This window comes from Coregonus clupeaformis, chromosome 30 (assembly GCF_020615455.1).
Source record: "Coregonus clupeaformis isolate EN_2021a chromosome 30, ASM2061545v1, whole genome shotgun sequence".
NCBI classification, from domain to species: domain Eukaryota; kingdom Metazoa; phylum Chordata; class Actinopteri; order Salmoniformes; family Salmonidae; genus Coregonus; species Coregonus clupeaformis.
This window is the reverse complement of record NC_059221.1, coordinates 25,393,564-25,408,174: the sequence shown is the minus strand read 5'-3', so window position 1 is coordinate 25,408,174 and position 14,611 is coordinate 25,393,564. Positions and strand designations below refer to the sequence as shown.

The 14,611-nt window shown below is 44.8% G+C and overlaps 1 protein-coding gene across 2 annotated transcripts in view; it reads left to right on the top strand.

Moving 5' to 3' along the window:
• The window catches only part of lama5 (laminin, alpha 5), a 194,445-nt gene that overhangs the window by 78,684 nt on the left and 101,150 nt on the right, over positions 1-14,611 (top strand). For both annotated transcript variants that reach the window (XM_045209507.1, XM_045209506.1), the window contains exons 7-12: positions 3,375-3,490; positions 7,839-7,957; positions 8,273-8,363; positions 9,277-9,411; positions 9,749-9,811; positions 10,208-10,348. In XM_045209507.1, the coding sequence (XP_045065442.1) occupies positions 3,375-3,490; positions 7,839-7,957; positions 8,273-8,363; positions 9,277-9,411; positions 9,749-9,811; positions 10,208-10,348 (665 nt within the window). The remainder of the gene's footprint in view (positions 1-3,374; positions 3,491-7,838; positions 7,958-8,272; positions 8,364-9,276; positions 9,412-9,748; positions 9,812-10,207; positions 10,349-14,611) is intronic.

Below are 14,611 nucleotides of genomic sequence, written 5' to 3'. Positions count from 1 at the left end.
CCTTAGTAGAACACCAAATGGAACCCTACTCCCTTAGTAGAACACTGGGCTCTGGTCAAAAGTAGTGCACTCTGTAGGAAACAAGAGTGCCATTTAAGACTAAGAATATGAATCTATTAAAAAATGTGTCCGAGTGCTCACCACTCCCTGGTCATGCCTGAAGACATCTCCCCATCACAGTGTGAAATGTTTCTTATCCCACCGGAACCTGATTAGACACGCCAGTCAGTGTGTGTGTGTGTGTTGCTCCATATGTACGCCCAGTCGATTGGATCCATACATATTCCTGTAGAGAGCAGACAGATGTTAAAGAGATGAGGGAGGTTGTTAGTCTAAGTCACCCTATTCCCTATGTAGTGCACCCTATTCCCTATGTAGTGCACCCTATTCCCTATGTAGTACACCCTATTCCCTATGTAGTGCACCCTATTCCCTATGTAGTGCACCCTATTCCCTATGTAGTGCACCCTATTCCCTATGTAGTGCACCCTATTCCCTATGTAGTGCACCCTATTCCCTATGTAGTGCACCCTATTCCCTATGTAGTGCACCCTATTCCCTATGTAGTGCACCCTATTCCCAGGCCCTGGTCAAAAGTAGGGAATAAGGTGATATTCGGGACGTAGCCTAAGATGACTTTTCAACATGTCCACCCTCTAGAGAATCCTTTCTGCTGTCAGCCGCAATCCACACCTAGTTCAGTTAGTGGGAGTTTGCCAGGGAAAAGATTGAGTTAGGATTTGGTTCTCTTTAGAAAAAAGAAACATTTCATTTTTGACTAATTAGAAAGTCATTATCTTAATGGAAAAATTGCTCTGTTCAAATTAGAAATACGTCATATAGTTAAAACACACGTCCTTATTTTAAACAGTTATTTTAAAGCCATTTGATGTAGCTATGGCTCTGTACAATGGGCTTGCTTGGTATGTCATTCTTTCTGAGACATACAAGCCTGCACGCGCACACACACACACACACACACACACATGCACACACACACGGACGCACACACACATACACACAGCTTTGGTTCTGAGCTCTCGAGGACTATAGTTTCACAAAGGGATAAAGCATGGATCTGGAATAACTAGCTAGGGTTTGCCTTTGATTAGTCTTTCAAGACTTGTGTCACCTCATCAAATCAGACTCATAAAAACTCACAATGGTGAATTCTTAATCCTAGATATGTGTTTTATAGAACAGCTGTTTAATGGTCTGCTACAGGTCTGGTAACTGTATATAGATATGATTACAGGCATGGCAGGTGATAGGCTGTGGTGTGCAGTGTGCAGCTGTCCTTTGATGACATCACTCCTTAGATGTTAAAACAGCAACACACACACACACACACACACACACACACACACATACACATACACACATACACACAAACACACACACACACACATACACACATACACACACACACACACACACACACACACACACATACACACATACACACACACACACACACACACACATACACACACACACACACACACACACACACACACACACACACACACACACACACACACACACTTGTAATGCAGACCAGCCCGATAGCAGCTAAAGTATAGGCCCTCACAGAGAATGGAGTAACATAACAAGGTGTGTTTTCAAGCTGTTCATGTGGAGGAAATACTCTGTACATTTAAGTTTCCCTAAACGGATCGTATGTATCTGATAAAGAAAGACGGTCAGGAAGTTCTGGGACTGTAGAGGGATTAACTCTTTCCTGTTCCCCACGATATTATGACATGACATCGTTATACCATAAAAACATCACATCACTCTTTCACTGATAGATATGCGTTCTCTCTAGGTTTATAACTGATCGGGTGGGCAAAGTTTTCTCTGATGGCACAAAATAAAGTTAAAAGAGGAAGATGAGTTTTAACTGTAACTAAAAGGTTAAAAGAGGAAGAGGCGATTTAACTGTAGCTAAAGATTCAGCCCAAGTATTAGCCCATTGTATTTCGGTAACAATGTACTTGATCAGAAGTAGTAGTAAAAATAGTTATTCCTTCTCAAGAGCTGTCAGAGAGCTGGACACACACACACACACACACACACACACACACACACACACACACACACACACACACACACACACACACACACACACACACACACATACACATACACACACACACACACACACACACACACACACACACACACACACACACACACACACATACACATACACATACACACACATACACACACATACACACACACACACACTGTTGTGTACTTGATCAGAAGTAGGCTCTCCTCAAGAGCAGTCAGAAAGAGAGCTACAGACAGTTAGTTAGTTCAACCTAGTTGATCTGGTCTGCAATAGTTCAATCTAGTTGATCTGGTCTGCTAAAGAAAGACGGTCAGGAAACACAATGCTGAGGTATTTTATCTGTAATGGCCACTGCTCGAATCCACCTGATGGAATGAATCGAACAGGCTTCTAAAAAATCTCTTAGAATATCAGCATTCTATTTACCCACAGTCTTCAGAGTATTGAAGTATTGTGTCTGCAACCTCTTGACCTTTGGTTACAACCCTTATTAAGGTTATAAAGTCTATGTCATTAGACCAGCAGTGATGTTTGATAAAACTCTGTATATGGTTCTACATGCTTTTATCCTTGAACGACCAGATTAATGCATTGTGGAGGGGGGTGGGGGTTCTGTTTTGGACACACTGTGCAAGCCGCAGGTTGTTCATGTTAAATGGGATTATGTGCCTGGGTGAAGTTCTGGGACTGTAGAGGGATTCACTCGTTCACTGATAGATCTGCTTTCTCTGTGGGAAAAGTTTTCTCTGATGGCACAAAATAAAGTTAAAAGAGGAAGAGGCGTTTTAACTGTATCTAAAAGGTTAAAAGAGGAAGAGGAGATTTAACTGTAGCTAAAGATTCAGCCTAAGTATTAGCCCATTGTTTTTCGGTAACAATGTACTTGATCAGAAGTAGTAGTAAAAATAGTTATTCATTCTCAAGAGCTGTCAGAGAGCTGGACACACACACACACACACACACACACACACACACACACACACACACACACACACACACACACACACACACACACACACACACACACACACACACACACACACACACACATACACATACACACACACACATACATACACACACATACACACTGTTGTGTACTTGATCAGAAGTAGGCTTTCCTCAAGAGCAGTCAGAAAGAGAGCTACAGACAGACAGTGAGAGCATGACACAGGAAGTCGAAGTCTGTTTTAACGTTAGTCTGTGTATACATCCAGGTTTGTTTATCTCCTGTTTGTTTACCTGATAGATACTCATGTGTTTGTTGTCATTCTTTCCCTCCCTCTCTGTAAAGGCTTCAGTGTGACTGCCAGCACAACACTTGTGGGACGTCATGTGACCAGTGTTGCCCCGGATTCAACCAGCTTCCATGGAAACCAGCGACCACTTACAAGGCTAACGAGTGTGAACGTGAGTCCCCCCCTCCCCCCCTTATCCCACCACCCCTACCACCTCACCCCACCATCCCTACCCCCTCATCACCAGCCAACCCCCTCTGACAATTTTGGAGGCAGTTTCCAGAAGTCCATCCCTGGTATTAGCCAAGGAATGTAGTGGCTGTTTGGCATTAGTTTATCACAGTCACTCTTACGGAAGGAGAACAGCCTCAAGGGTTGTTTTGTTGGTGTTTGGATACAGACACACACCATGACAAGAGGCAGAAAAAGTCCTATACAACAGCCAATCTTATTGTTTCAGTGCACAGTCAGCGCACGGTCTGATGAAAGCAGAATGCTGAGTCCCACTAGATCTGAGCTGAGTCCCACTAGATCTGAGCTGAGTCCCACTAGATCTGAGCTGAGTCCCACTAGATCTGAGCTGACATCAGTGTGGAGAAGTCTCTCTCTCTCTCTCTCTCTCTCTCTCTCTCTCTCTCTCTCTCTCTCTGTCTCTCTCTCTCTCTCTCTCTCTCTCTCTCTCTCTCTCTCTCTCTCTCTCTCTCTCTCTCTCTCTCTCTCTCTCTCTCTCTCTCTCTCTCTCTCTCTCTCTCTCTCTCTCTCTCTCTCTCTCTCTCTCTCTCTCTCTCTCTGATTGGTAAAATGTTGAGCCAGATTCTAATTGGATATTCCTTTTAATGGCATAGAATGCTCTTCTTGCTTTGTCTCTCAGCTCATTCACAGCCATGTGAAGGCTACCTGTGTTGCTGATATTTAGTCCTAGATATGTGTAATTTTTGGTGTGTTCTAATAGAACTGTGTCCAAATAGAATGTATCTCTCTCTCCCTCTCTCTCTCTCTCTCTCTCTCTCTCTCTCTCTCTCTCTCTCTCTCTCTCTCTCTCTCTCTCTCTCTCTCTCTCTCTCTCTCTCCCCCCTCTCTCTCTCTCCCTCTCTCTCTCTCTCTCTCTCTCTCTCTCTCTCTCTCTCTCTCTCTCTCTCTCTCTCTCTCTCTCTCTCTCTCTCTCTGCTCTCTCCCCCTCTCTCTCTCTCTCTCTCCCTCTCTCTCTGCGTCTGTCTCTCTCTCTCTCTCTCTCTCTCTCTCTCTCTCTCTCTCTCTCTCTCTCTCTCTCTTCTCTCTCTCTCTCTCTCTCTCCCTCTCTCTCTGTCTCTATAAGGGTATATGTCTAAGGTTACTACCACCTCTCTGTTGCTGAAGGCTGATAAGAACTGATAGACCTCACAACTTTTCTCAGACTCAGTAAAAATAGCTTTATCTAAGGTCTGGATTGGGTCAAATGGAGCTGCCAAGCCAAGCAGTGGTGTGTGTTTCTGTGTTTGGTTTTTGCAATGGTCGGGATGTCGGATATCCGCCTCTCGCTCTCCCCTTAATCTAATCTAATCTAATCCTAATGCTTCCTGAAATAGTTGTTTTCTTCTATTCTCTCTCCTCCAGAAAAAAACAGCTGTTGATCTGGTCTGCTGTAGTTCAACCTAGTTGATCTGGTCTGCTGTCGTTCAACCTAGTTGATCTGGTCTGCTGTCGTTCAACCTAGTTGATCTGGTCTGCTGTCGTTCAACCTAGTTGATCTGGTCTGCTGTCGTTCAACCTAGTTGATCTGGTCTGCTGTCGTTCAACCTAGTTGATCTGGTCTGCTGTCGTTCAACCTAGTTGATCTGGTCTGCTGTCGTTCAACCTAGTTGATCTGGTCTGCTGTCGTTCAACCTAGTTGATCTGGTCTGCTGTCGTTCAACCTAGTTGATCTGGTCTGCTGTCGTTCAACCTAGTTGATCTGGTCTGCTGTCGTTCAACCTAGGGGTCTGGTTTATTTCCAGCTCCGACTGATAGCAGAGCAGCAGTGAGGAAAGCCAGAAGGATGTAGATACAGAGTTTATCTGTATTTCTCCTTCATCTTAGTATTAGGGTCATTCTATGTCAACCCCTCAGTCCACTAGGATGGGGTAAAAGACAAGAACACCAGAAGGCCCTGAGAACCAGGGTTGAGGTCAATTCCATTTAAATTTAGTCAATTCAGGAAGTAAACTGATTTGGTAAATTTCACTACTTCCTGAATTGAAATGGAATTGACCCCAACCCTGCTGAGAACTTTACCATTTATCTGTCTTGTTTCTCTGTGGAGGTACTGAGAAACTGTGGAGGTACTGAGAAACTGTGGAGATACTGAGAAACTGTGGAGGTACTGAGAAACTGTGGAGGTACTGAGAAACTGTGGAGGTACTGAGAAACTGTGGAGGTACTGAGAAACTGTGGAGGTACTGAGAAACTGTGGAGGTACTGAGAAACTGTGGAGGTACTGAGAAACTGTGGAGATACTGAGAAACTGTGGAGGTACTGAGAAACTGTGGAGGTACTGAGAAACCTGAGCTGTAATTTTTTCAAAGGCTTGTCCCTCCTCTTCTGCTTTGAAGAGTGTGTTGAAGAGAAAAGGCTTTGACAAGACGTGTCATTAATTCGTTCCAGCTGCTCTGGAAATGATAGCTTTGGTTGGGATGAGACTGAGACTGGACCTTCTTTTATTTGTTTATCACCACGTCTTCTACGATGTCTCTCATCTTCTGGAACGCCTGTCAGACCAGACAGCTACCTCAGGCTTTAAAACTCACAACACGTCTATAGATATTTGAGAGATATTTCTTTAGGTCTAGAACACGTCTAGAATCACCTCAAAGGATTGTCTGCCAGAGATATTTCAGAGATACAGATATTTCAGAGATGTCTTTAGGTCTTGTTTGATGTCATATTAGTGTTAGTTTTATTTTTCCTATATGTTTTTACTCAGAAATGTGGCCTACTAAACTGCACAACCTGATTACTTTGTGTGATTACAACAGGTCGTAGACCTCACAGTGAAATTATTACTTACAAGCCCTTAACCAACGATGCGGTTTTAAGAAAAATAAGTGCGAAGTAAAAAATAGATAAGTAAAAAATGTAAATAACAAATAATGAAAGAGCAGCAGTAAAATAACAGTAGGGAGGCTATATACAGGGGGGTACCGGTACAGAGTCAATGTGTTAGTCGAGGTAATAACAGTAGGGAGGCTATATACAGGGGGGGTACCGGTACAGAGTCAATGTGTTAGTGGAGGTAATAACAGTAGGGAGGCTATATACAGGGGGTACCGGTACAGAGTCAATGTGTTAGTGGAGGTAATAACAGTAGGGAGGCTATATACAGGGGGGGTACCGGTACAGAGTCAATGTGTTAGTGGAGGTAATAACAGTAGGGAGGCTATATACAGGGGGTACCGGTACAGAGTCAATGTGCGGGGGCACAGGTTAGATGAGTTAATATGTACATGTGGGTAGAGTTAACATGACTATGCATAGATAATAAACAGAATAGCAGCAGCGTTAAAAGAGGGAGTGGGGGGGGGGGACAATGCAAATAGTCCAGGTAGCCATGATTAGCTGTTCGGGAGTCTTATGGCTTGGGGGTAGAAGCTGTTAAGAAGCCTTTTGGACCTAGACTTGGCGCTCTGGTACCGCTTGCCGTGCGGTAGCAGAGAGAACAGTTTGATATTGTTCTAGCCTTGCTCACTGTAGGGTTCTCTCTCTCTCTCTCTCTCTTTCTCTCTCGGTTTCTCTCCTTTTTCTTCTTGTCCTCCTTTCGTCCCCCTCTCTCCTGGGTTCTGGCAGCCTGCCCCCCCCTCCCAGGCAGCCTGCGCCCCCCAGGCAGCATGCGCTTCCCCCCAGGCAGCCTGCGCCCTCCCAGGCAGCCTGTGCCCCCCCTGGCAGCCTGCGCCCCCTGGCAGCCTGCGCCCCCCAGGCGGAGAATTGCTCTGTTATTTCAGCATGTCCTCTGCATTTGTGTCGTCGTCTGTGACTATGTTTGTCTATGTTGATACACATGTCATTCTTATGGTGACCGGATTTTAGAGTAAGCTGAAGTTAGATGTTTTCCTTGTAATGTGTGTCTTGCTTGTCTTATCTGTTTGTTTCACTGTAGCTTAGGGATGGTTCTGATTTCCTAAGTTCTTGATTGATCTTGATCAACCTCTAATTTTATGTTCTTGATTGATCTTGATCAATCTCTCATTTTTTAAGTTCTTGATTGATCTTGATCAACCTCTAATTTTATGTTCTTGATTGATCTTGATCAATCTCTCATTTTTTAAGTTCTTGATTGATCTTGATCAACCTCTAATTTTATGTTTTGATTGATCTTGATCAATCTCTCATTTTTTAAGTTCTTGATTGATCTTGATCAACCTCTAATTTTATGTTCTTGATTGATCTTGACCCATCTCTCATTTTATAAGTTCTGTATTGATCTTGATGAAAACTCTCATTTTTTTTTAAAGTTCTTGATTGATCTTGTATGTATTTAGTGTACTGACAGATGTTTGATTCTTTTTCAGCATGTAACTGTAACCGCCACTCATTTGACTGTTACTACGACCCCGAGGTAGACCAGAGGAGAGCTAGCATCAACATCCAGGGACAGTACATGGGGGGTGGAGTCTGCATGGAGTGTCAGGTACAATTTTATCAACACCAAGATGATTACAGAAGCTAGCGAAAGACATGGAGTAGACAAGTGAAATTACATTTGTTTAATCAATCAAAAATATCAATTAATTAATCAACTTTCATTTATAGCCTCCTTATTCAATTACACCAGCTCCGTTTCATCTGCACTGTGTCCTACATTGCTGTACTGAGGGTCATCCTGTGTTGTATGTCATTGACTCATTGTAATCCTGTGTTGTATGTCATTGACTCATTGTAATCCTGTGTTGTATGTCATTGACTCATTGTAATCCTGTGTTATATGAATGTTTCCCTCTTCCAGCATAACACCACTGGTGTCAACTGTGAGCGCTGTGTCCCCACCTACTACAGATCACCTGACCATCCTCTGGACTCCCCATTGGCCTGCTCCCGTGAGTGACAGTTTATATTCAGACAAAAATATATGTTGATTGGTCTATTTGAAAGACAATATTACATTTTTCCCTTGTGGCATTGTAGCTGAATTGTTAGATCTTGCCAATATTTTTTTTCCTGATAGTTATGTTTGTCACACAACAGCAGAATGATATAGGTGATTGTCTTCCTCAATCCTCCTCCTTCTCCTCTTCCTCCTCCTCCTCCTCCTCCTCCTCTTCTTTTTCCTCTTCTTCTTCCTCTTCCTCCTCCTTCTCCTCTTCTTCTTCCTCCTCCTTCTCTTCTTCTTCCTCTTCCTGCTCCTCTTCCTCCTCCTCCTCCTCCTCCTTCTCCTCTTCCTCCTCCTCCTCTTCCTCCTCCTCCTCCTCCTCCTCCTCTTCCTCTTCCTCTTCCTCCTCCTCCTCCTCTTCCTCTTCCTCTTCCTCCTCCTCTTCCTCATCCTCTTCCTCCTCCTCCTCCTCCTTCTCCTCTTCCTCCTCCTCTTCCTCTTCCTCCTCCTCTTCCTCTTCCTCCTCCTCCTCCTCCTCCTCCTCCTCCTCCTCCTTCTCATCTTCCTCCTCCTCCTCCTCCTCCTCCCTCCTCCTCCTCTCCTCCTCCTTCTCTTCCTCTTCCTCCTCCTCTTCCTCCTCCTCCTCTTCCTCCTCTTCCTCCTCTTCCTCATCCTCCTTCTCCTCTTCCTCCTCCTCCTCCTCCTTCTCTTCCTCTTCTTCCTCCTCCACCTTCTCCTCTTCCTCCTCCTCTTCCTCTTCCTCCTCTTCTTCCTCCTCCTCTTCCTCTTTCTCCTCTTCCTCCTCCTCCTCCTCTCCCTCTTCCTCCTTCTCCTCTTCCTCCTCCTCCTCCTCCTCTTCCTCTTCCTCTTCCTCTTCCTCTTCCTTCTCCATCTCCTCCTCCTCCTCCTCCTCTCTGCAGCCTGTGTGTGCCAGTCAGAGTTCACAGATGGTACCTGTGAGGATCTGACGGGTCGTTGTTACTGTAAGCCCAACTACACAGGAGAGAAGTGTGACTCTTGTGCTGAGGGATACGTTAACTTCCCAGACTGCTACCGTAAGTACTGTAGTTGAGAGCAGCATTTTTAGCTCTCTGAAGTTACCTAAGTATCCACAACAGGCATCATTTTATGGTCCTCAGATAAGGGTCTTTGGCTGCAGAGTTGAAGGGACATAAAACTGGAAATAGTCCTTAGGGAGTCAGATTACGCCTAGTCTTGGAGTAAAAATCATCCACAGTGGAGAATGTCTATTGAAATAGCTTTCTAGTTCAGGACTAGGCTTAATCTATGTCCGGGAAACAGATCCTACAATTTAGCAACAGCCCAGGATTGTTAAGAACCCTCTCTCAAGGTGACCACTACTATAACTTGTTTCATGTGTGTTTCTGGCAGCCATAGCAACCTACCTCAACAACAACAACAACAGAGAGGCTAAACCTGCCGGAGAAATCATCAGTAAGGCTTTTAAATATGTTTTATTTTGTCATTTTTATTTGAAACGGTGATAAATCCTACAGATAGACGAGACTGTCATCATTCCGTTATTCTCTGTCTGTGTTGACATGTATTAATATCTCCCAGCATTCTCTCCCTTCTTGTTTTGGCCTGATAATGGAATGGAATGTGATTTTGCAGAACCAAACAATGTCGAGTCTAATCTGGCTACAGTACAGTGTGTGATATAAATGCTTTCTCTTATCTCTGTATCTCTTGTGTGTGTGTGTGTGTGTGTGTGTGTGTGTGTGTGTGTGTGTGTGTGTGTGTGTGTGTGTGTGTGTGTGTGTGTGTGTAGACTGTGTGCAATGTCAAGTCTAACCATGGCTATCTCTGTGTGTCTCTGTCTCTGTGTAGACTGTGAGTGCAGTGCTGCGGGTACGGAGGGGAACTCCTGCCGTCCAGATCCACGTAGCCGCACCTGTATCTGCAAACCTGGCTTCACTGGGGACCGCTGTGACGGCTGTGCACCAGGGCACCACGGACTCAACTGCCAGAGTAAGTCAAGTCATATGTCTACTTGTCACGGCGGTCACAAATACCAGATAAGACAGATTCACCATCGAGAGCATCTTGACTGGCTGCGTCACCGCTTGGTATGGCAACTGCGTACAGCCCAGTACATCACTGGGGCCGAGCTCCCTGCCATCCAGGACCTCTATACCAGGCGGTGACAGATGAAGGCCCAAGAAATTGTCCAAGACTCCAGCCACCCAAGTCATAGACAGTGCTCTCTGCTACAACACGGCAAGCGGTACCAGTGCGCCAAGTCTGGAACCAACAGGACCCTGAACAGCCATAAGACGTCTAAATAAGGCTGCTAAATAGCCAATCAGATGGCTACCCAGACTACCTGAATTTAATTTAATATTTAATATGCCATTTAGCAGACGCTTTTATCCAAAGCGACTTACAGTCATGCGTGCATACATTTTTTTTCTGAACTGACCCTTTTTTGTACTAACTCTCTTGCATTGACTCAACACACACTAGACTCTACCGACACACTCACACATGCTTACACTGACAGCCCAACACACACACACACACCTCATACGCTGCTGCTACTGTCTATTATCTAGTCACTTTACCCCTACCTATATGTACAGTATATATCTACCTCAATTACCTCGTACCCCTGAACATCGACTCAGTACTGGTACTTCCTGTATATAACCATGTTATTACCTGGTATCCCTGAACATTGACTCAGTACTGGTACTCCCTGTATATAGCCATGTTATTTTCTACTCCCTATATACACTGAGTATACAAAACATTACGAACACCTGCTCTTTCCATGACATAGACTGACCAGGTGAATCCAGGTGAAAGCTATGATCCCTTATTGATGTCACCTGTTAAATCCACTTCAATCAGTGTAGATGAAGGGGAAGAGACAGGTTAAAGATGGATTTTTAAGCCTTGAGACAATTGAGATATGGATTGTGTATGTGTGCCATTTAGAGGGTGATTGGGCAAGATAAAAGATTTAAGTGCCTTTGAACGGGGTATGGTAGTAGGTGCCAGGCGCACCGGTTTGTGTCAAGAACTGAAACGCTGCTGGGTTTTTCACGCTCAGCAGTTTCCTGTGTGTATCAAGAATGGTCCACCACCCAAACGACCTCCAGCCAACTTTACACAACTGTGGGAAGCATTGTAGTCAACATGGGCCAGCATCCCTGTGGAATGCTTTCGACACCTTGTAGTCCATGCTCCGACGAACTGAGGCTGTTCTGAGGGCAAACGGGGGTGCAACTCAATATTAGGAAGGTGTTCTTAATGTTTTGTACACTCATTGTATAGCCATGTTATTTTTAGTTGTTATTTCAGCAGGGGATAATTTTTTTTATTAATTGTCATGTCACTCAACCTGCCTCAGATACAGTGAGGGAAAAAAGTATTTGATCCCCTGCTGATTTTGTACGTTTGCCCACTGACAAAGAAATTCTCAGTCTATAATTTTAATGGTAGTTTTATTTGAACAGTGAGAGACAGAATAACAACAAAAAAATCCAGAAAAACGCATGTCAAAAATGTTACAAATTGATTAGCATTTTAATGAGGGAAATAAGTATTTGACCCCCTCTCAATCAGAAAGATTTCTGGCTCCCAGGTGTCTTTTATACAGGTAACGAGCTGAGATTAGGAGCACACTCTTAAAGGGAGTGCTCCTAATCTCAGTTTGTTACCTATATAAAAGACACCTGTCCACAGAAGCAATCAATCAATCAGATTCCAAACTCTCCACCATGGCCAAGACCAAAGAGCTCTCCAACGATGTCAGGGACAATATTGTAGACCTACACAAGGCTGGAATGGGCTACAAGACCATCGCCAAGCAGCTTGGTGAGAAGGTGACAACAGTTGGTGCGATTATTCGCAAATGGAAGAAACACAAAAGAACTGTCAATCTCCCTCGGCCTAGGGCTCCATGCAAGATCTCACCCCGTGGAGTTGCAATGATCATGAGAACGGTTAGGAATTAGCCCAGAACTACACGGGAGGATCTTGTCAATGATCTCAAGGCAGCTGGGACCATAGTCAAGAAGAAAACAATTGGTAACACACTATGCCGTGAAGGACTGAAATCCTGCAGCGCCCGCAAGGTCCCCCTGCTCAAGAAAGCACATATACAGGCCCGTCTGAAGTTTGCCAATGAACATCTGAATGATTCAGAGAAGAACTGGGTGAAAGTGTTGTGGTCAGATGAGACCAAAATCAAGCTCTTTGGCATCAACTCAACTCGCCGTGTTTGGAGGAGGAGGAATGCTGCCTATGACCCCAAGAACACCATCCCCACCGTCAAACATGGAGGTGGAAACATTATGCTTTGGGGGTGTTTTTCTGCTAAGGGGACAGGACAACTTCACCGCATCAAAGGGACGATGGACGGGGCCATGTACCGTCAAATCTTGGGTGAGAACCTCCTTCCCTCAGCCAGGGCATTGAAAATGGGTCGTGGATGGGTATTCCAGCATGACAATGACCCAAAACACACGGCCAAGACAACAAAGGAGTGGCTCGAGAAGAAGCACATTAAGGTCCTGGAGTGGCCTAGCCAGTCTCCAGACCTTAATCCCATAGAAAATCTGTGGAGGGAGCTGAATGTTCGAGTTGCCAAACGTCAGCCTCGAAACCTTAATGACTTGGAGAAGATCTGCAAAGAGGAGTGGGACAAAATTCCTCCTGAGATGTGTGCAAACCTGGTGGCTAACTACAAGAAATGTCTGACCTGCCAACAAGGGTTTTGCCACCAAGTACTAAGTCATGTTTTGCAGAGGGGTCAAATACTTATTTCCCTCATTAAAATGCAAATCAATTTATAACATTTTTGACATGCGTTTTTCAGGATTTTTTTGTTGTTGTTCTGTCTCTCACTGTTCAAATAACCCTACCATTAAAATTAAAGACTGATCATGTCTTTGTCAGTGGGCAAATGTACAAAATCAGCAGGGGATCAAACACTTTTCCCCCTCACTGTAGCTCCTTTGTCCCACCCCCCATACACGCGGAGACCGGCTCAATCGGTGCCTCCAGTGATGCTATCTCTTTCATCATTACCCAACGCTTAGGTTTACCTCCACTGTACTCATATCCTTCCATATCCTTGTCTGTACATAATGCCCTGAATCTATTCTACAACGCCCGGAAATCTGCCCCTTTTATTCTCTGTACCCAACGCACTAGAAGACCAGTTCTTAAAGCCTTTAGCCGTATCCTTATTCTACTCCTACTCTGTTCCTCTGGTGATGTAGAGGTTAACCCAGGCCCTGTAGCCCCCAGTATCACTCCTACTCCCCAGGCGCTATCATTTGTTGACTTCTGTAAAAGCCTTCGTTTCTTGCATGTTAACATCAGAAGCCTCCTCCCTAAGTTTGAGTTATTCACTGCGTTAGCACACTCCGCCAACCCTGATGTTCTAGCAGTGTCTGAATCCTGGCTTAGGAAGGCCACCAAAAACTCTGAAATGTCCATCCCCAACTACAACATTTTCCGTCTAGATAGAACTGCCAAAGGGGGCGGAGTTGCAATCCACTGTAGAGATACATTTGACATTTTAGTCATTTAGCAGATGCTCTTATCCAGAGCGACTCACACTGGTCCCCCGTGGGAAACGAACCCACAACCCTGGCATTGCAAACGCCATGATCTACCAACTGAGCTACAGGGGACAGGATAGCCTGCAGAGCTCTATCATACTATCCAGGTCTGTGCCCAAACTGTTTGAGCTTCTACTTCTAAAAATCCACCTTTCCAGAAATAAGCCTATCACTGTTGCCGCTTGCTACAGACCACCCTCAGCCCCCAGCTGTGCCCTGGACACCATATGTGAATTGATTGCCCCCCATCTATCCTCAGAGTTCGTACTGCTTGGTGACCTAAACTGGGATATGCTTAACACCCCGGAAATCCTACAATCTAAACTAGATGCCCTCAATCTCACACAAATTATCAAGGAACCTACCAGGTACAACCCTAAATCCGTAAACATGGGCACCCTCATAGATATCATCCTGACTAATTTACCCTCTAAATACACCTCCGCTGTCTTCAACCAGGATCTCAGCGATCACTGCCTCATTGACTGCGTCCGTAATGGGTACGCGGTCAAACGACCACCCCTCATCACTGTCAAACGCTCCCTAAAACACTTCAGCGAGCAGGCCTTTCTAATTGACCTGGCCCGGGTATCCTGGATGGATATTGAACTCATTCCGTCAGTAGAGGATGCCTGGTTGTTCTTTAAAAGTGCTTTCC